Source organism: Microtus pennsylvanicus, chromosome 8 (genome assembly GCF_037038515.1).
Source record: "Microtus pennsylvanicus isolate mMicPen1 chromosome 8, mMicPen1.hap1, whole genome shotgun sequence".
Classification (NCBI taxonomy): domain Eukaryota; kingdom Metazoa; phylum Chordata; class Mammalia; order Rodentia; family Cricetidae; genus Microtus; species Microtus pennsylvanicus.
This window is the reverse complement of record NC_134586.1, coordinates 16,861,946-16,883,780: the sequence shown is the minus strand read 5'-3', so window position 1 is coordinate 16,883,780 and position 21,835 is coordinate 16,861,946. Positions and strand designations below refer to the sequence as shown.

At 37.8% G+C, this 21,835-nt stretch overlaps 2 protein-coding genes and 1 pseudogene across 2 annotated transcripts; 1 reads left to right on the top strand and 2 right to left on the bottom strand.

Moving 5' to 3' along the window:
• The first annotated feature begins 1,786 nt into the window (after positions 1-1,786).
• Positions 1,787-2,677, top strand: LOC142855441 (taste receptor type 2 member 120-like). Its single transcript, XM_075981934.1, has one exon. The coding sequence runs from the start codon at positions 1,787-1,789 to the stop codon at positions 2,675-2,677; it is 891 nt and encodes a 296-aa protein (XP_075838049.1).
• A 3,125-nt stretch (positions 2,678-5,802) lies between these two features.
• On the bottom strand, positions 5,803-11,000 carry LOC142855775 (developmental pluripotency-associated protein 2 pseudogene; annotated as a pseudogene).
• Positions 11,001-20,567: 9,567 nt separating this feature from the next.
• Positions 20,568-21,485, bottom strand: LOC142855440 (taste receptor type 2 member 13-like). The gene has a single exon (XM_075981933.1). The coding sequence runs from the start codon at positions 21,483-21,485 to the stop codon at positions 20,568-20,570; it is 918 nt and encodes a 305-aa protein (XP_075838048.1).
• Between the last annotated feature and the right edge of the window lie 350 nt (positions 21,486-21,835).

Here is a 21,835-nt window from a genome sequence, read left to right as displayed (position 1 = left end):
GGCATACGCTACCGCTGCCCAACTAAAATATAAAGATTTTTGATGCTTCAGTAATAATGCTGGCTTTTTAAATCAGAAATCAAGAAAAAAATGTGAGCTATGTATCTTTTGTACACCTATAAATCAGGCACAAAAGTAATAGAAATGACAACTTTTTTTTCTTTTTTGGTTTTTCGAGACAGGGTTTCTTTGTGGTTTTGGAGCCTGTCCTGGAACTAGCTCTTGTAGACCAGGCTGGTCTTGAACTCACAGAGATCCGCCTGCCTCTGCCTCCTGAGTGCTGGGATTAAAGGCGTGCGCCACCACCGCCCGGCAGAAATGACAACTTTTAATATAAGAAACCAAATTTCTATTTCTCTCTCTCTTTTTTTGTTCCCTGGATTTTGCTCTCTGTGCATTCGTTTGCTGGTGATGTTCCATCTGAATCAAGGACAGTGTCTGCCTATTCTGAGGGTAACTGCTTTAACTTTGCTGACATCTGCACACATTATTCAATACAATTCTTAAAAATTCAGAACCTCATTGTTTTACGGGGAAATAATTGCTCTACATACGTGTGTATGGTAAGAGTTTACTAAAAATACAGATATCTACCATATAAGTATCACAAAGACCTCTTATGTTCCTATGAGGTGGTTCAAACTTCTTGTGCACTTTATTGGAATATTCTACCACTGAACTGCATGTTTGGGATACAATATTCTTTTTAAAATGGTTATTACAGTTGCCCACTTTTTAAAATCTTTCTTATACTTTCACTGTCCTCCCCTCATTCTCCCTAGTGTTGGGAACACAGTGAGAATCATGTTCAAGTTGATTTCTGTTTTTTTAAATTACAAACATCTTTGACTAGAATGGGACAGTATCTCAATGCAGTTTTGGTTTTCATTATATAGATGATTAAATATGAAAACATATTCTTTAATTGTATAAGAAGTATTATGAACTTTCAAATAATTTTAATCAAGTAATACTAAGAGTTTTAGAACATTAAGATTGGGCTTGAAATCAAAGTAGAGAAAGAGATTTATAATCCCAGATGAGATCCCTGAGATACACTTTACATTTTGAAAATCATAAGACAATAATCCTTCCATCTATGAAGTGTACTATATGTGCATGTTTCCATATATATGTTGTGTATATAAATATTCATTCTTATGAGTTGACAAAGAATCAAGTTAAACACAGATATTTGTTATCAGAGAGCAGTTTTCAAGGAATGTTCACCTTTTTGATGTTCCCCAGAAATCCTTGGATCTTATGATATGTAAATTTAAGACTCTTTGCTATGAATTTTGTATTAAAATAAATGATTTCATAGAGTGTGATTACTCTAGTTGAACAAAGTTTCAAATGAGTGGCACCCCCTACATTCTTTACAAACTGAGTTCTAAAATTTTACTAACAAATCAAGCTGACTATGGCAGTTGATGTATGATTAAAGAAGGATCAAAATTTTAAACAATGGAACATAATTTGTATTTATTTGCCTGCTAGCAAATGGGAATTGGTGTTTTTTCCAATAGCAGCTCTGAAATACACTACTCTATGGCAGAGACACAAAAGTATGTCATTAGAGACATTATGGTAAAATAAATTTCCATAAACATGAGTTTGAATTCATCCATTATCACACCACACTGGGGTTCTACTTGACACATTTTAAAAGGAGCAAGAACTCTAGTATACATTCAGTGAAGAGCAAATATAATTGTATCTTTGTATAAAAAGAACCATAAGCAGTGAAATTAAGCTTGCCTTTTTTTTTTTAGTTTGGTCAGACATGATGAATTTACTGGAATGGATTGTCACCATTATAATAATGACGGAATTTCTCTTAGGGAACTGTGTCAATATCTTCATAATTCTTGTGAACGCCAGTGACTGTATCAAGAGAAGTAAGGTCTCCTCCGCTGACAGAATCATAACTGTTCTTGCCGTCTCCAGAACTGGTATACTCTGGGCAATGTTAATGAACTGGCATTCAGCTGTGTTTACTACAGATATATACAGTGTACAGAAAAGAGTTTGGTGCCGCATTATCTGGGAGGTAAACAACCATTTTAGCAATTGGTTTGGGACTATACTCAGCATGTTTTATTTGTTCAAGATAGCCAATTTTTCCAACCCTCTATTTCTTCACCTAAAAAGAAAAACTGAGAAAGTTCTCCTCATGATATTTTTGGGTACCTTCCTGTTTTTTGTTTCATATGTTGGGATGATAAACATCAACACGATTGCTTGGGTGAATGATTATGAAGGAAATGTGACTTTGAAGAACAAACCGAAGGACATCACAGGCCTTGCAAACTTACATCTCTTTGGCATGATAAATATCATACCACTTTGTATATCACTGACATGTGTTCTGCTCTTAATCTACTCCCTAAGCAAACATCTCAGGAATATGAAATATCATGGCAAAGGATGTCAAGATACCAGCACCACAGTCCACATAAAGGCCTTGAAAACTGTGGTCTCCTTTCTCTTGTTATATGCTACATACTCTTTCTGTGTGGTTATAGCAGGTTGGAGTTTACATAATGCACCAGTCTTTTTATTTTCCATAACAATTGGTGCCATCTACCCAACAGGTCATTCTTTTATCTTGATATGGGGAAACCAGAAGTTGAAACAGGCCCTTCAGTTGTTTCTGAAGCAGGTGAGATGCTGACTGAAAAAAAAAGAACTCTCATGTCTATAGATAAATAACAGAGGTATGGTATCTTCTAGCTAAAAAGACCCAGTGGAAAGAGTGACTTTGTTCTCTCCACTACTATTTTCAGAATATAAGTTATTTTAAAAAGTTATTAAAAAATTTCTAAAACCATCCTCAGGAAAGTCTCTTCCCTAAACCTGCTAAATAAGATACGTGGATACATTTTGATGAGAACCATACAGACAAGAAAGATTGAAAAGAGCATTTCCTTAATCGCTGCTGCCTCACATACAACCTGGATATAAAGAATATAGAAAAAAAGTGAATAACTGTGAAGCCATGTGTATTATTCTTTTTTATTCTCCAGTTTACTTACAATTGGTAACAAGGGGATATGTGATTCCACTACACTGTTCATTGCCATGATGAAAAGTGAGTTCAGACTGCGATGCTTCTGCCATTTGTAGATGCAAGAATATTGAATTCTAAATTATAGAGCAAAAGTGCATATTTAAAACAGTATTTATTTAAAATTTCTTATTCAGTTTATACAAAAGATTAAAAAGAATTCTCATTTTTAGTATAGAGTAATCAAAAATTCTTATTATAAGATAAAAACGAGTATAATAAAGTAATAACAAAATAGAGTAAATTTAGTGAATATATACAGTGAGTTGTATGGATAAATGACATATTAATATGAATATATATAAAGTTTGAAAAGAGGTAATTTGTATAACAGTACTAAAAGATGTTTCCTAAAAAATCTTTAAATTTAAAAATAATGTGTTATGAAGTTAAAAGCACATCTTATATATTTCAGGTTATTGCTTTTGTTTTTCTCATTTTAAAACCTGTAAGGGTGATAGATTGTCTATCAGTACTTCATTTTATAATCTTAAAATTTATTTTAAACTTTAAGCAAAAGGAATCTTACTTTCCACGTTTTATTTTTTATTTATTTATTTATTTATTTATTTATTTATTAAGGATTTCTGCCTCCTCCCCGCAACCGCCTCCCATTTCCCTCCCCCTCCCCCAATCAAGTCACCCTCCCTCATCTGCTCGAAGAGCAATCAGGGTTCCCTGACCTGTGGGAAGCCCAAGGACCGCCCACCTCTATCCAGGTCTCCTAAGGTGAGCATCCAAACTGCCTAGGCTCCCCCAAAGCCAGTACGTGCAGTAGGATCAAAAACCCACTGCGATTGTTCCTGAGTTCTCAGTATTCCTCATTGTCCTCTATGTTCAGCTAGTCCGGATTTATCCCATGCTTTTTCAGACCCAGGCCAGCTGGCCTTGGTGAGTTCCCGATAGAACATCCCCATTGTCTCAGTGTGTGGGTGCACCCCTCGCAGTCCTGAGTTCCTTGCTCGTGCTCCGTCTCCTTCTGCTCCTGATTTGGACCTTGAGATTTCTGTCCCGTGCTCCTCTGTCTCTGTCTCCTTTCATCGCCTGATGAAGGTTAATATTCATGAGGATGCCTATGTGTTTGTCTTTGGGTTCACCTTCTTACTTAGCTTCTCTAGGAACATGAATTATAAGCTCACTGTCCTTTATTTATGGCTAGAAACCAAATATGAGTGAGTACATCCCATGTTCCTCTTTTTGGGTCTGGCTTACCTCACTCAGGATAGTGTTTTCTATTTCCATCCATTTGTATGCAAAATTCAAGAAATCTTTGTTTTTACTGCTGAGTAATACTCTAATATGTATATATTCCATACTTTCTTCATCCATTCTTCCGTTGAAGGGCATCTAGGTTGTTTCCAGGTTCTGGCTATCACAAACAATGCTGCTATGAACATTGTAGAGCATATACTTTTGTTGTATGATAGGGCCTCTCGGGTATATTCCCAAGAGTGGTATTGCTGGATCCAGGGGTAGGTTGATTCCGAATTTCCTGAGAAACCGAAACACTGCTTTCCAGAGTGGTTGCACAAGTTTGCATTCCCACCAGCAATGGGTGAGTGTCCCCCTTTCTCCACAACCTCTCCAGCAAAGGCTATCATTGGTGTTTTTTATTTTAGCCATTCTGACAGGTGTAAGATGGTATCTTAAAGTTGTCTTGATTTGCATTTCCCTGATCGCTAGGGAAGTTGAGCATGACCTTAAGTGTCTTTTGGCCATTTGAAGTTCTTCTGTTGAGAATTCTCTGTTCAGCTCAGTGCCCCATTTTATAATTGGATTGATTAGCCTTTTACGGTCTAGTTTCTTGATTTCTTTATATATTTTGGAGATCAGACCTTTGTCAGTTGCGGGGTTGGTGAAAATCTTCTCCCAGTAAGTGGGTTGCCTTTTTGTCTTAGTGACAGTGTCCTTTGCTTTACACAAGCTTCTCAGCCTCAGGAGGTCCCATTTATTCAATGATGCCCTTAGTGTCTGTGCTTCTGGGGTTATATTTAGGAAGTGGTCTCCCGTGCCAATGCATTCAAGTGTACTTCCCACTTTCTCTTTTCTAAGGTTGAGTGTGGCTGGCTTTATGTTGAGGTCTTTGATCCATTTGGACTTGCATTTTGTGTATGGTGATCGATATGGATATATTTTCATTCTTCTACACGATTATATCCAGTTATGCCAGCACAATTTGTTAAATATGCTTTCTTGTTTCCATTTAATATTTTTTGCTTCTTTGTTAAAAATCAGGTTCTCGAAGGTGTGTGGATTAATTTCCAGGTCTTTGATATGGTTCCATTGGTCCTCTAAGATTTTATCTTATTTATTGGTCCATGTTTGAATTTCTTTTAGTTTCTTCTCTGCTCTCTGAGACAAACTAGTACTCACTTGGAGCTTCAATGGCATTTAGAGATTCTGCCCTCTTTCTGGAAAAAAAAAAGGTTTCATTACAAAATACTAATCCTTATGAGTCTTTTTTTATTGCTTGCAAGCAGTTATTTTATTTTGTTATAAGACATCTTTCCACTCCAATTGTTCTCTGGACTCCGTGAACAAAACTTTTCTCTATACCCTGTGAACAAATTTGTTCTCTGGATCCCATGAAAAAAATAACATTGAGAAAGTCCAATGCAGAGATAGATGTTCCGTTCCTTAGCCATTATAGGACTCGTCCATTCACGTCAGAAAACCTTGACATCAATCTAAAGTGGCAAATTTGGAAGTAGCGTTTTGTATTTCCTTTCTGATCAACTGTCTCTTTCAAAATTTCTCATCATCTTCTTATTGCTTTGGATGCATTCAGGACACAGAATATTATCTTCCACTCCTGGGGATGGAAAAGCACAGGCTGGTAATAGGAAGAGAAGTGTCATCCTTTGGGGACTGTCTAGAACCCAGTTATGACCAGCATGCAGCTTCAGGCAAATCTAGCCTGTCTTATCTTCAGGGAGCTGTCTGGCATAGACAAAGCACCACCTGCATCCAGTGGCTGGTGAAAGAAAGGCTTTCACATTCGAGCGAAGAGGGTGGCAATTCACAGCTCTCATGGCAATTCTTCCCCAGGCTGCAAAAACAGACTCCTTTTCTGAAGTTGTAGCTTCAAATATACTATCCTCCTCTCTCTTCCTCTTGAAATTTTGAGGCATGGGTCCTTTGATGACCTATAGAGTTTCTTGGGAACCTGCTTCATTTTGGCTTCATGAAATTTTGGAGAATATGTCATTTTTGTATCAAATATGAATTTTTCTGGAGTCTCAAGTAGGCTTCAACTTCCTTGCCATCCATAATCAAGTTATGACAGTGACACCATTCCTGGAGAGTGTTCCGGGATATCTCATTAATAGGAGGCAGGATGGCCAGCAGAGTCAGATAGGGTTTTAACTTGGATACTGAGGGGTTGGTATTTATCCTGAGAAGTTAGCCTTGAGGGAAATTGTGGCTTAAGGCCTATGGTTGAAGAAACACTTGATTCCCTAGGCACTTCTATGATGAGCTCCTGAGTAGCTGGTACTAGCGTTAAAATTATATCTTCTTCATTAAAATCTCCCCTGTCATAGGTGAACTGTCTGGAGTGTGGCATTTTCAGCAGGCTTCAGAGAAGACGAAATCAGCAAAGTTGAGGATATCTGGAGCCCACTACTGCTAACCTGAGTGTTCATTTACAGGTAAATGATCATTCCTACTTCCTATTGCTCAAATGGGCTCATTTCCCTTCTCCTCTCTTCACTCTTTCCTCTTTGATAGTGACTTTTTTCAATTCAATCTCAGTAGATAGCTGATAGTACACAGTTGAGTTATTATATAAATCAAAAGCCCACCCCAACCTATTTTAAAGATTTGGACTTTTGAGCTATTTATGGTGTCGAATATCTCTAATCCCAGTGTTATGAATACAGAAATCAATCCTTGTGAATCTTACAGTTTTATAAAACTGTAAGCACAGGCTGGTAATAGGAAGAGAAGTGTCATCCTTTGGGGACTGTCTAGAACCAAGTTATGACCAGCATGCAGCTTCAGGCAAATCTAGCCTGTCTTATCTTCAGGGAGCTGTCTGGCTCATAGCTATGTTCATAGCAGCTTTGTTTGTCATAGCCAGAACCTGGAAACAACCTAAATGCTCCTTAATCGAAGAATGTATAGGGAAAATGTGGTACACTTACACAATGGAGTACTACACAGTAGAAAAAAATGACACCTTGAATTTTGCAGGAAAATAGATGGAGCTAGAAAACATTATTTTGATTGAGGTACTCCAGACACAGAAAGACAATTATCACATGTATTCACTCATAGGTGGTTTTTAAGCATAAAGCAAAGAAAACCAACCTACAAACCACAATCCCAGAGAATTTAGACAACAATGAGGACACTAAGAAAGACTTACATAGATCTGCATGGGAGCATAGGGACCATGGAGAAATGGTGAATGGTGAGGGGAGAGCCTGGGAAGAGAGGAAAATGTAGAGCTCAATAAAAAGGAAAAAAAGGCTTATAGATCACTAAGGACAACCAGTAAGTACTTAATTGAAAGTGCCCAGAGTAAATAAAAAAAGGTTACTATGATTTGCTATCCAAGACTCCCAAGACTCCAGAAATGTTAAAAGCTGTGACCATGGCTGCTGCTTTTATGATAGGAATAGACAGATGGAAAGCACCCATTTCTGAGGCACTGTGTGCTTTGGCTCTAAGACATGGGCAACCTAGGCTGAGACTGAACTGAAATCTCACTCCTTTCTAATTGTCTTTCACAGTGCAAGTTGCAGGGGAAGAATTGTTATTGACAGTAATCCTCAGTTATGGAATCTCTTTGCTACACTAGATGTGTTCTCTGGTGTCATTACCACCAATATTATGGGTCCAGTCATTTGCTTTCTGATTGAAATTAAAATCTGTGTGACAGGTAGAAACTTGCATCTGGTCCTGTAAACCTGGACAAAAAGCACATGGCTGTAGCATTTATAAATCTCTGATCCTGTTTATGAAGATGGATATTACATACCTATTTCTTCTAGTGTTTGTGTGTGTGTCATAGATTACCACCACCATCAGTCTCAGTAATGGAGAGAGACTCTTTGTTGAATAGGTGATCTAGTACAGAGACTTATTGCTAGCCAGTGTCCTTGTAATTCATGACAGTTGCTGTGACAGAGTAGTCCAATGTTCAGTCCAAGATGGAAGAATATAGCCAAATATCTACATGATTCCCTCAAGAAATCAGGGGACATTCTAGAAAAGGAAGTAGAAAAAAATGTGAAAATCAGACAGAGGGATGAAATGTTGTTTAGTAATTTATTTATGCTGCAATGTTCCTTTCTAGAGTTACATAAGGCTGAGAAAAGACAAAATGAACTAATCAAATAAGACTTGGAAAACTTCCAAAAATTTCAAGGTTCATAAGATCATGCTTAAGTTCAGAGAGTCAGTGACACTTTCTGGAGAAAGGGGATTCCCTCGCTGGCTGAGCTATTAGCTGGTTGTTCATGAGTGATTTACCAATGCTGGATGGATTTCTCATTATGCAACTACCATTACTTCACCCATGCTCCTGTTAGTCTCCCTTCACACAGGCTCCTGTCAATAAACACAAGAAATGAAAGTTTGCTAAGTTAAATTCCGGTGGAATTGTTTTTATCCTCAGTCATTGGTGTCTTCTCTGGGATGAATCTACATCTGCTCACATCTCTGTAAAAAATGTCATACTATGACTTATTTTTTAAATGGTCATCAAGGATGGATCATCTATGGCAGAAAGGTGATGCCTTCGATTTGGGTAAACCCTAACCAATGGGAAGAGAGGACAGAATTGAGCTTTGAGAAGAAGTTTTTGGTATGCCCTTTCAAGGAGTTAAAACTGTACCAACCCCATTTTGATCTTCCTAGTAAAGTATGTGAGCCAGCACTGCTACGTTCTGACCAGCTTTGCTTTCTCTTGACTCAATTGGCATCTGTCCTTCATATTCTTCTCTGATCATTTCTAATCAGACAAACTTCACCACTGTAATCCCAGTCGTGTCTCTGGGAATAAATTATTGTTATTTGTATAATTAACAGTGATTTTATAATTAAATAATAAGGATTTTTAAAATATATCAGAGGATACTATTAAGAGGGAAGCTAACTAGTAAATAAACTTGTAAAAAATTAAATGCCATTTTTTTAAAAATGTACAAAGAGTAAATTATCATACATGACAGGAATGACTTTTTGTCAAAGTATTCATTAAGTTTTAATGAATGTTAAATTTAATATTAAATTTAATGAGTATCAAAATGCTCATTATAATAACTATACTCTGGAAAGTCTCCTCTAGTTTTGAGACTTGCCTTTCCCTCTGGATCCCACTTCTGAGATAGCTGCTTTACGATTACATTTTCATGATATTTTTCCAAAATTTTAGAATAGACAATAGGGGCACAAACATCTTGAAGAAGGCTTTGGGGTTTCTTACACATCTACACAAACAGCTTCCTTTATTTATTGAATAAGAATCAAAACATAAAGACCTTTGTACTCTGTATTAGGTGACCTCACATTGTGCACACTACAATGCATTCATGGCAGATCTCTCTTTGAGAGATTGGCATCATAATTGGGAAGTGCAGAGAGGGGGTGACTATTTATACAATGTGATTGGTACCACACATAATTGGGACAAAGTTTGGAAAGAAAAATCATTTAAGCAACTGTCACAGATACTAAAACTTACGTTCCAGCATTATGAGGATTTAACTGACAAGACTGTGACTCAAGTCTTTTCATTCTTTGTCAAGTATATGTGTGGTAGAGAGTGGTGAGTGCACACATTTGCCTATGTCTCTCAGTGTTGATTTCTTTCCTAAAATGTAGTTTTACCATTGGCTACTATATATTCTTTTCATGATGATCTATGTTTCTGCTCAACTCTGACTGATTAGACCTTCACACTGAGTCCACAGCCTTCTCAGGTCAAGAAAGATTGCCTATTGATTTTGCTACATTTGCACTGGCAGAAGCGTTGCTTTCATACAGCCAAATTCTGTTCTACAAAACATTTGTTCTTGTCAGCATCCTTAAGGCTATTAAAGCAAGAGTGTTTGCAGAAACAAAAATGGAATATTCACATGAGGCTTCTCATATTTTTCTATAAAATTGTGTTTTGAACTTGATTTTAGGTAGTGCTTTTACAGGTACTTTATGTATTATACATAATTACACACATGTAAGGTAAGCTTGCCATTCCTTTAAAGTCTCCTTTGAATTTTCTTAAATTTCTGATTTATATAGGTAGTTTTTATGTCACAGATTTATCTTCAACACAACATAAAGAATATCCTAAACAGTATATTGATAAACAGTTCCGACCAGCCTCTGCCTGATTCTACTTTGGCTATATTCAGGGTCTAAACTAATGCCTACTTGTAAATATCTATGAATTTTAGAAGATCATTTTACTTTCTCTCTAACATTTATTTTAGCTTTATTTAAAAGTTTCTAACCAGATGTGGTGCTCCAAGCAAGCTTTTAGTGATAACCTGCTTTGTTAAATGTCATCCAATCTGCCATTTATCTAATATCTGAGAGTTCATCTGTTCTATTGAATATCCATATTTATCCATCTATTTTATCATTTGTCGCGACCACCTTGACCAGCAAGGAAGACGCAACACTGGACTCTTCTAATTCAGCGGTTTATTCAGGAACCTTGAACAATCTTCAAATCCCGGGAAAAACCAACCCACAACTAAAATAGCCTCTGGGTAGCCAGCCCCAGCAAGCTACGTGGGAAATGCGGATAGGTCCAGGTACACGGAAGCAAGCCACATTCTCATTCTAGGCCACATATGGGATAGTATGTGACTGAGAGCACATTCTTAGTCTTACCATATATGGGATAGTACGTGACTGAGAGCACATACCCACGAGGGGGTGGAGGGTGGAAACCAGCGCCATCTTCAAGGCACGGCATAACACAGCTCTCTACAATCATTTCAAACTCTGTGTAGCTTAATGTGATTATGAGAGGAGAGAGAAAGAGACATATATATTTTATTCTTAAAGACAAACCGTTTGTCTCAGGTGGATTACTAGTACTCTGTTTTGCCCATGTGCTAACCTACTCAAGCCATAGTCGCCCTGCCCCACCAGACCACATGAGCATGCATGGCAGGCATGTCTTCCCTAAGACAACCTAAGGCCTGCCACTACATCCAGAGATGCCTGGCCAGAGATGCCAATGAGGAGAGGACAATGCATCAGAATCGGCTGCATCAGCCAATGGGATTTTGGGAAGGGGTTATATAGGCAGGCCAAACTTCCATAATAAATGAGTCTACAGCATGTTCTGCTACTCACCTAACTTCCATTGTCTGCATCATTGACGCTGTGCCTTCTCAACCCCTCCCCGAAGGGGTGTGCTGTAGAAGGAGCTGCGGGCCACTTCCCACCACCGGCTTCTGGCTACCTGGCTAGCTTATGCCCCGAAATAACAACATGCAAACTGTATTCATTTAAACACGGATTGGCCCATTAGCTGTAGTCACTTACTGGTTTACTCTCACATCTTGCTTAATCCATATTTAGTAATCTGTGTAGCTCCACGAAGTGGTGGCTTAGTGGAAAGGATTCTAGTGTACGTCCATCTTGGGCTGGAGCTTCATCGTCTACCCTGAAGAGGAGCGGCATGGCATCTAGCTCACTTCCCTTCTTCCCAGCATTCTGTTCTGTCTACTTCACCCACCTAAGGGCTGGCCTATCAAATGGGCCAAGGCAGTTTCTTTATTAACCAATGAAATCAACAGATTGACATATGACCTTCCCACATCAGTGTGTGAGCAGGGTTGTCTGCAATATTTGGCCCCTAGACATAGCACTTTTGGTCCCCATGCTGACATGGGCCTCAACCCCACTTGGGTGTATATTTTTATTGCTGTAACTCTTTGGGGGGGGGGGCTGCTGATCTTCACCCTTTGTTGCTGGAGTGGCATTGACCCATCCTGCATAGGTACATTTTTTGCTTTCTTTTTTGATGCCCTTTTAGGCTCTTCTTCACATCTGTGGTATATTACAGCCCACCCTCTTCTGTGACTTGTTCGGTGAGTTGGCCCCTGTGTGCTCCAAGTCCTTAGTACTTGCAAAGGTGAGCTTGGGGACCCTCCTCATTTTTTCTCTTTCTCTTTGTGTCTGTCTGGTACCCCTGCTGTGCTAGGTAGAACCATCTACTAAACTTGGGTCTGACACACTTCCTGTTTTAGTTCATGTCTGTCTTTGTCTGTTTTAGAATTGATTCTTGCCTGCCCCATATCTCCTGCCATTAAGAGAATGGGGATGTTAGCTTCCTACTGTAAGAAGCCTCAGGTGAGGGCATTAAAATCAATATTGTTTACCAGGCGCGTTAAGTTAAGACTGCCATTCTGGAGGATTTTTATGATGAGGCTGTGATTTTGGCCCCTGGATTTCTCCTGAAAATATGTGGGAGGTTGACCTCTGGATGCTAGTGCTCTTTCTTACCAGAAAGCATGAAGTTGGGTCATCAGTGACCCCCTCTGCTTCATTTGTGCCCATCCTACTAGCCATCTATGCCAGCCTCAAATCCTCCTTTCTGGAGGAAGTAAGAGCTGCACACAATAAGCATTGTCAGGAGCAGGCCAGTGTTAACCTCTCTATAATTCAATGCCACTTATGGCAGAGGCCCCTTACTCCTCAGATGAAAAGGAGTCTGTCTGATGTGGGATTCCCCTCTGTATGCTGTATCATTGGTTAATAAGAAGCTGCTTTGGGCCTGTTGCAGCACAGAATAGGGCAAGATGGAAACTCCAAGCAGAGAGAGGAGGAGAGAGTAGGCAGAGTCAATGAGAAGCCATGTAGCCTCTGCAGGAGACAGAAGAAAGATTCTAGATGGAACCTTATACCGTAGGAAGACCCTAATCATGTCAGATACACAGATTTATAGAAATGGGTAATTTAAGATGTAAGAGCTAGCTAGAAATATGCATAGGCTATTGACCAAACAGTATTTCAATTAATATTGTTTCTGTGTGATGGTTTTGGGTCTGGGCAACCAAAAAACTAACAAACAGCCTCCATCAACAGAATAGCATGCCAATGTGTGCTGACTATATCAACATAAAACCTGAGAGTGGAGGAAAAAAAACAATAACAACAAAACAAAAACATAAAAATGTAAGCTCAGCAGCTTCTTGGTTGCTGCCGCCATTTTTTTTGAATGGGTACTGTTGATGGCAAACGGGTGTGTTGTGAGTCCTTTCAAAGAGATTTTCCTCGTTCAGCATTAGCAGCAAAATATCGCGTGCCGTGGCATCCTGGTTCGTGCTGCCAACATGAACTCTCAGGCTCTTTCAGAAGGCCAAGAACTTGAAGGGGGTGTGTGGGCAGGGTTATACAAGTTAGTTGATGGCAGCATGGGCCAACTGTTTACCAGAGTTGATGTGAGAGAGAAAAAAAAAGAAATGTATGCCACATAATCTAAAAAAGATGAATTCACTAAAGTATCTTTGACAAAAGAAACATCTAATTATACTAGATAAACACAAACACAAATATTTGAAAAGGAATTCAAGGTAAAAGAATTGAAAAGAGGGTATTTTATTTACTCAGACCAGAGATTTACTATTAAATATTTCCATTGCTCCAAATGTATAGGAGCTCAGCTAAAGCACTGAGGAAAAGTAACTTTTTAAAATATTGTCATGAGGGAAATGGTGGAATTCCTTTAAGCTCAGCACTCAGGAAGCAGAGGCAGGTATATCTTTATGAGGTCAAGGACTCCTGGTTTACAGAGTGAGTTCTAGGACAATCATGACTGTTACAAAGAGAAACCGTGTCTCAAAAAAATCATATATTGTCATGAGATTAAATTCTAGCACAAAGAGAAATATAAGATGCCCAGAGGAAAGAACAAGTGTATGAGGAGGAAACAAGAAATTTTAATACAGTGACCAGAAAATCAGTCCACTAGGAAAATTGTCAGCAAAGACCTACAATACATAGGGGAAAAGCTATACTTTATCCAGGAACAATACGTTCCAACCCTAGGGAAAAAGAGGTAGCAAGACACCAGCATTGGAAATAGCTAATGAGTGTGGATAAAAAAGAAAACCAGGGTGATTCATACAGAGATAAAACTAGAGAAAGTAGTGGTTAAAGATCAAAATCTATGACAAATCATAGATATTAAAACAATTTGGCTTTGTCTTAAGTGAGATATAAATATTTTGGAATAGTTTAGAGGAAATTGATACAACATAATTTATATTTTAAATTAATTTCATTGGGATTGAATTCTGGGTAGCCAGAGAATAAAAATACAATGATAAAGCCAATAAGAGGCTAGGAAAAATGTGATGCTAGACTAGGATGTAGTTAAGATGGAGAGAAAGAATAAAACAGAGACAGAAAGAGAGGCAGAGAAACCATACAAGAGTTGTGTATACTATACCATATGGCCAGCCCTGAAAACACACATACAATTAACTTATACAGACTAAGCAGTTGTATTCATATATTTGTAATATGTATAAACAGAACAACAATTAATACTAAAGAAGCCATGAATTTAAAAAAAATGTAAAAAATGTAAGCACGAGTATATGGGAAGGTTTGGAGGGCTGAAAAGATGGAAGAAATGTTATATTATAATTTCAAAAAATTTAGTCACAGTCCAGCTGGCCTTGGTGAGCTCCCAATAGATCAGCCCCACTGTTTCCGTGGGTGGGTGCACCCCTTGTGGTCCTGACTTCTTTGCTCATGTTCTCCCTCCTTCTGTTCCTCATTGGGACTTTGGGAGCTCCGTCCAGTGCTCCAGTGTGGGTCTCTGTCTCTATCTCCATCCATCAACAGATGAAGGTTCTATGGTGATATGGAAAATATTCATCAGTATGGCTATAGGATAGGATCATTTCAGGTTCCCTATCCTCAGCTGCCCCAGGAACTAACTGGAGACCTCGCCTTGGGCACCTGGAAGCCCCTCTAGGTCCAAGTCTCTTGCCAACCCTAAGATAGCCCTTAATTAAGATATGTGCTTCCCTGCTCCCCTATCCAACCATCCTTTATCCCAATCATCCCGTTGCCCCAAGTTCTCCCCATCCTACCCTTCTCACTTTTCTCTCCCCATCTCCCCTTACCCCCCTCCCATCCCACCCTTAAGATCCCGATTTTTGCCTGGCAATCTTGTCTACTTCCCATATCCAGGAGGATAGCTATATGTTTTTCTTTGGGTTCACCTTCTTATCTAGCTTCTTTAGGATAACAAATTATAGACTCACTGACCTTTATTTATGGCTAGAACCCAATTATGAGTGAGTATATCCCTTGTTCATCTTTTGGGGCCTGGTTACCTCACTCAGGATACTATTTTCTATTTCCATCCATTTGCATGCCAAATTTGAGAAGTCATTGTTTTTTACCGCTGAGTAGTACTCTAATGTGTATATATTCCACACTTTCTTCATCCATTCTTCCATTGAAAGGCATCTAGGTTATTTCCAGGTTCTGGTTATTAAAAATAATGCTGCTATAAACAAAGTTGAACAAATGCTTTTCTAGTATGGTTGGGCATCTCTTGGGTATATTCCCAAGAGTGGTATTACTGGGTCCAGGGGTAGGTTGATCCCGAATTTCCTGAGAAACCGAAACACTGATTTCCACAGTGGTTGCACAAGATTGCATTCCCACCAGCAATGGATGAGGGTACCCCTTCCTCCACAGCCTCTCCAGCAAAGGCTATCATTGGAGTTTTTGATTTTAGCCATTCTGACAGGTGTAAGATGTTATCTCAAAGTTGTTTTGATTTGCATTTCCCTGATCGCTAAGGAGGAGAAATTGCTAATGTATTTGATGTAGTTCATGAGAAAAACAGAGGGGACAAGGATGATTTCCAGGCTGTGTTTTTTGTTTTGAGAAGTGTGAAGTTATTTTCCATGAGCTAAAAATAATAGAACAAGAAGCAGTAGCTGTTGCATGTCTTGATCAGAATGTGTTGCCTAAAGTATATCAACTGTAAGATGCAACCTCTACATGCAGCTGGAGACACAGAAGTGATGGTTGATTACATGAATATACTTCAAGTTACTCTTACTACTTTCTCTCTGCAGTTGTGGCTATCCTGGAACTTGCTCTGTAGACCAGGCAAGCCTTGTTCTTAGAGATCTGCCTCTCTTTGCTTCCCAAGTACTAGGATTAAAAGTGTGCACCACCACCTGGGTTGATTACAATTGAATTAAAAGTTTAGAGATAATATCAAGATTGGATTTAAAATACATAAGCTAGTGTATACAAGCATGTTATAGTCATGTATTTAAATGAGACTACCAGGTGCTAAATTTAATGGGGATAAGGGTTTGTAGAGAGGTGATGTAAGAGAATTTAAAGCATCAGGTTGGATTTTTTTTTTGTTTTTGTTATTTGTTTGTTTTTGATTTGTTTTTATTTAAACAGATTGTTAAGGTTTAAATGGAAATGGCCTCCAGAAACCTGCCTGTTTAGTTTCCAATTGATGAGATGTTTGGGAAGGATTAATAGGTGTGTCTTTGTTGTTGAAGGTAGTAGGCTTTGGAGTTTCAAACACACATGAAGGCCCAGTCTCTTGTTTCTCTCTCTGCCTTCTCCCTGTGGATCAGGATGTAAAGCTCTCAGCTATGACTACAGTGTTATGCCTGACTGCTTTCCACCATGATTACCATGGAACAACCCTCTAAAACTGTAAACAACCCTGGAATTTAATGCTATCTTTTATAAGTTACTGTGGTCATGGTAGCAATAGAATAGTAAATAAGACAGAGATTATTTGTAAAAATGTAGGCATAAGAAAAGATTGAAGTCTTAAAAATATTGTATTGTTACTAAATTTTAAACTCTTAATTGACTCTCCATATTCCAGGGAAATCATATTTCAATAAAATAATTGAAGTGTAAATGTTTTAAGTTTACACATATTTTTCTAAAAAGAGTTCAATATCAATTTATTCTACGTTCTTGTGTGTGTGTGTGTTTTAAAACCATGACTCACTATGCATTCATGCGTGTCATGAACTTACAAAGGCTCTCTTCCCTCATCCTCCTGAGTAGTAAGGTTTACGAATTGTTCCCATTTAATGACTTAAATGTCAGAGCCCACTCAGGCAGAAATCAGCTGAGGTATTCCCTGGGAGGGGGCGATGAGGCTGACGAAATATTAGATTAAGAGAAGACAGAAACATAGGCTAGAAAAGAGGACTGAAGGTCAATACCAAATAGCACCGAGTTTATTTTCAGGCAGCATATATACGAATTACAGTCAAAAGGGAGAACAAAGGGCAGTACAGTCAGCTAACCACCTCCCTGCATTGTCCTTGGAAGGAAGCTCAAACAGGTGCATTATCTTATCCAGCTAAGCAGTTTCTGATCTCCAACACGAATGCCTCTGGCTGGCGTACACCAGCCCAAATTTTAATAGAAAAATGTTCTCTTTGAACTGGGCAAAAATTCTCTTTCTATGGGCGGACACAAATGTTAGTAATCACCCTCAAGTTTACTGGAAGAAGCAGAGCAGGCAAGTTTGAACTCAAAGGACTTCTTTAAATCAGAAATGACTCCAGATAGAAAATGAATCACATGTGGGCTCCCACATAGCATGTGTTGGAAATATCTTGATACCAAAGTCAGAGAAATCTAAAACTGTATGCATCATAAAAATACAACCAGGGACAAAAATCAAAATAAAGCGTACTAATAACCCAAGTAGGCAAGGTAGCCCATGCCTGTAATCTTACTGATCTAAGGCAAGATGTGGGACAAAAAGAAAATTTATACAATGCTGGTTGTAATTCAGATCACCCCAACCACTACGTAAGTCAGTATGGTGGTACCTTCAAAATAAAAATAAAATAAATCAACTGTATGATCCAGTTTTACCATGACCACTAACATCTCTCAACATTTAACAGAGATGTATACACATTAAGATTCATTGCAAACTTCACAATATGTAAGTTTTACAACCAACCCAAATATTCATCAGCAGTGATGTGTATAAAGGAAATGAATCTTATAGACACAATGGACATTTTTCAAACACTACAAAGGACAAATACATGTAAATTGCTAAAAAAATAGCCACATAAAAATTACGTACATTTTGTCTCAGGAAGCTAAACAATCAACTTTCTAAGTTTTAAATTGTAGAATTGGTCATTCATATAGGAATACACACAATCCATACCATAATCTTTCACATATTTTAGTTCTCGCTCATCCAATATTTATTTAAATTATCAGTGCAATTTTAAAAAGAATTATTCTGTTTTGTGGTGCATTTGATAAAACAAATATTTATTGATTTAAAATTTTACTTTTAAATCAAAAATTTTATATCTAATACAAATAACATAGAACTATTTTCCTTTTATTTAATAAAGTAAAATATTTTAAATAATGCTCAATGTGACAGAATGAAAGAAAAGGGAGAAGGTAAAAGGGATGTATGTAACCAGTGTCCTGGCACATGTCTTTAATTCTGGCACTAAGGGGCAGAGGTTGGTGTATCTCTTTGAGTTTGAAGTCAGTCTGGTCTGCAAAGTGGGTTACAGGAAATTCAAGTCTATGTAGACCGAATTTGTCTCAAAAATCAGGGAGTGTGGGGCTAGATGTAAGGTGTTTATTCTTCCTCTTTTCCTGAGAACTTTAACTGTCATACAGGGCCTGATCACAGTACCAAAAGAAAGCAAAGCCTACCCCTTGACACACTTCAACTTCTTCGGCATACAAAAAAATTTCTTATTCATTTTTTTTTGTTCCATGAAATCAGAAGAAAATGATGCCTCAGTGAATTAAAGAATGCCAGTATGTGAGGTAAAGTCTTCCCAACACAATCTCTACAAAGTAGACAAGTCCTTGTAAGACAAGATCATCAGAATGTTGCTTATGGAATTCTTATAAAAGAAGAGTAGATATAAGACAATAGTTTTCACAGATTTCATATGGACCATACTGCTCAAATCTCTAGCATAAATGCCTTGTAGTTTCATTCTTCTGGTATGACTCCATAACAAAATTATTAGAAGGAAAAGCAAAATTAAACACACAACAAAATTATAAGAATGAAAAATAATATAATATGCTAAACTTATCCAAGAGTCTCTATAAAATCAACTGTTTTTTTCATTTTTGACCATACTTGAATAAAGTTAAGGTTTCCATGAAACATCAGAAACATTGATTAATAGAGTTTTGTTACTCCATCAGTCACAGAGGTACTATGGTATTTCTTTGTCTCATTCACAAATAAAGGGGTATTGAAGAAGTTGCCTATTTTAAGGTAATAGAAGACACTGATTCAGGTGTTGCAAGCTGTGTAGAAATAGTTGGATCATGTCCAGAGGATTTCAAAATGAAGAACATTCTTAGACTGAAATTATTTCCTACAGCTTACATCAAAAGAGATGTACAAAATTTTTGTTTACAAAAGCATATCCTAGAGAGACACATGCAGGAGAGAACAAAGTCAACCAGGGAAATCTTACAGCTCCTGGCCCAGTCAGTTCTGTTCATCAGCATGATGAGTTCATTTTCAATAATCCTTATTATGAATTCTATAACTGAAGACCTCATCAGGAAAGTTTCTGGCACAGTGGGCATTTTGATTATAGACCATCTTTGCCTTCCTTCATCACTGACTGACATAGTTCAACTTCAGGATTATAAGTAGGTGTACCCAAACCTGAGATGTGAATGAGTGTATTTCTTCTGGCATTTAGAAAGTTCAGGGAGCAAGTTCCAAGTGAAATATTATTTAAATAGTAAAATCTATTCATGCCTTTAAAAAGGATATCAACTAATGATTTTCAAGAAAGAAAATGTTTTCTTGATTCTCTTGGTATTGGCTATATTTTACACACATGTATTGCATTGAAATTTGAAGCCAGGCTTTTTGTTGAATCTGGGGATTTAGATTCAGATCCTAATGCTTTTTAAGTAAGAACTTTACTGAGCCATCTTCCACATCCTAGAGTCTAGGTTTTAATCTTCCTGTGTGTGTGTGTGTGTGTGCGTGCGTGTGTGTGTGTGTGTGTGTGTGTGTGTGATTTCTTTAGATTTGATTGATGTTAAATTTATTTAAATGTTCTAATCTACTTCCAAAACAATATTATAAGGTACAATAAATTGTTTCAGAGTGTCAAAATTTTGCTTATGCCTATAATGACATTGATTTGAGATAATTATCAATTGGATGAAGATTCAAACTGGGTCTCACTATGCATCTCAGCCTGGATTAGCTTTCATTTTCGTTGACATGATTATGCTATCATGCCTAGGGTAAAAAAGCATGCATTCATAAAATCTGATTCATAGTTCTGTATACAAGAGTGCACTGTTTTAGTATTGTTCTAAATGTTTGAGGAATTTATTATATCATCTTCCATATATGGAAGAATTGAGAAATTATATGTTTTTCAATATGTATGCTTGCCTGGCGCTCTACCACTGAGTGAGTTCTATATGCTTAATATGTTGTTGAGCTACCTTTAGGAACAATAAACTTCTAATGCTTTTTCTCACATCTCAGCTGCCTGAGCACCAAAAGACAGGCCTGCCTTAAATTAGCATGTCCCAAAATCAAGACAAATGAGTGGCATGAAGGGTAGAAAAGCCCAACAGTCAGGCTAAGCAAGTGATCTAGTCCTTTTTGGTGTGCCATAGGAATAAATGATATAAAAAAGGATATGAAATAAGAGGCATAGAGTAAAAGGAAGGAGACCATAATTTTCATGGCATTCATGTGGGCTTTTGTGCTGGAGTCTTGTTCCCCTCTGAAATTTAGCTGCATCTTCTGGAGATGTTTCCAAAGGGAGAGAATTAACAGGATGAAGGAGACCACGGACACCACAATTGGTGTTAAAGAGAACATAATCATCGTGAATGCTATTAGCTTTGAAACCCTTGAAAAACAACTTGTTCTAAAATTCCAGGTTGTGTTTCTCTCATACTGATGCATCCACTCCTCTGTATGTTTGTTTATTTGCATTACGTTGAAAAGCAAGAAGATCATATTTCCCAGAAGGATGGTCAGAAGCACTTTCTTCATTCTCCACTTCAGATAAAGAAAAACAGGCCTGGAGAAACTGGCTATTTTGAGCAAATAAAACGTGCTGAGGATGGTGGCAAGCCAGAGACTGAAGTGATTGGAAACGACCCAGGACAACATAATAACTCTTAATTCTGTTCCAGCAACAAATGCAAATGAATACTGCATATATTTTAGCCATGTTAGTAACATTTCCCAGATCAAAACCACTCTGGAAATGGCCAAGAAAAGCAGGATCCAGCCAACGGAGGAAAGCATTCTCTTCCTGACCCAGTCAATGCAGTTTGTCAGCACAATGAATCCGTTGCTCAGATTTCCAAAAACAAACTCTGCAACGATGACTATAGTGAAGATGATGTACAGGGTACTATCCATGTCCAGACAAAGCAGATTCACTGCTGGCTATTTGCAAAGACGAAACAGCTTGTGCATTCTTACTCACAACTAAGCATTCAATTCTTGCTTCATTTGTAATGATTGACCTAGTGTCAATGAAAGTGTTGAAGCTTTGTTAATGATTCTGCATGAGTTCTTGTGAAATCCTTTTCTCTGTTCTCAATGAGGAATAAGATATTTATATCCCTCTACAGTGTGAAGTATGTCACAGAAAACCATGAAGTACATCCAGGTGCCGTTTGCTAACATGCAAACAAATTTATATCCTCTTTCACTGTTTCATTGCTTTGCATTGTCTCTGTTGAAGAAAATTTGATTATAGCAGCTTA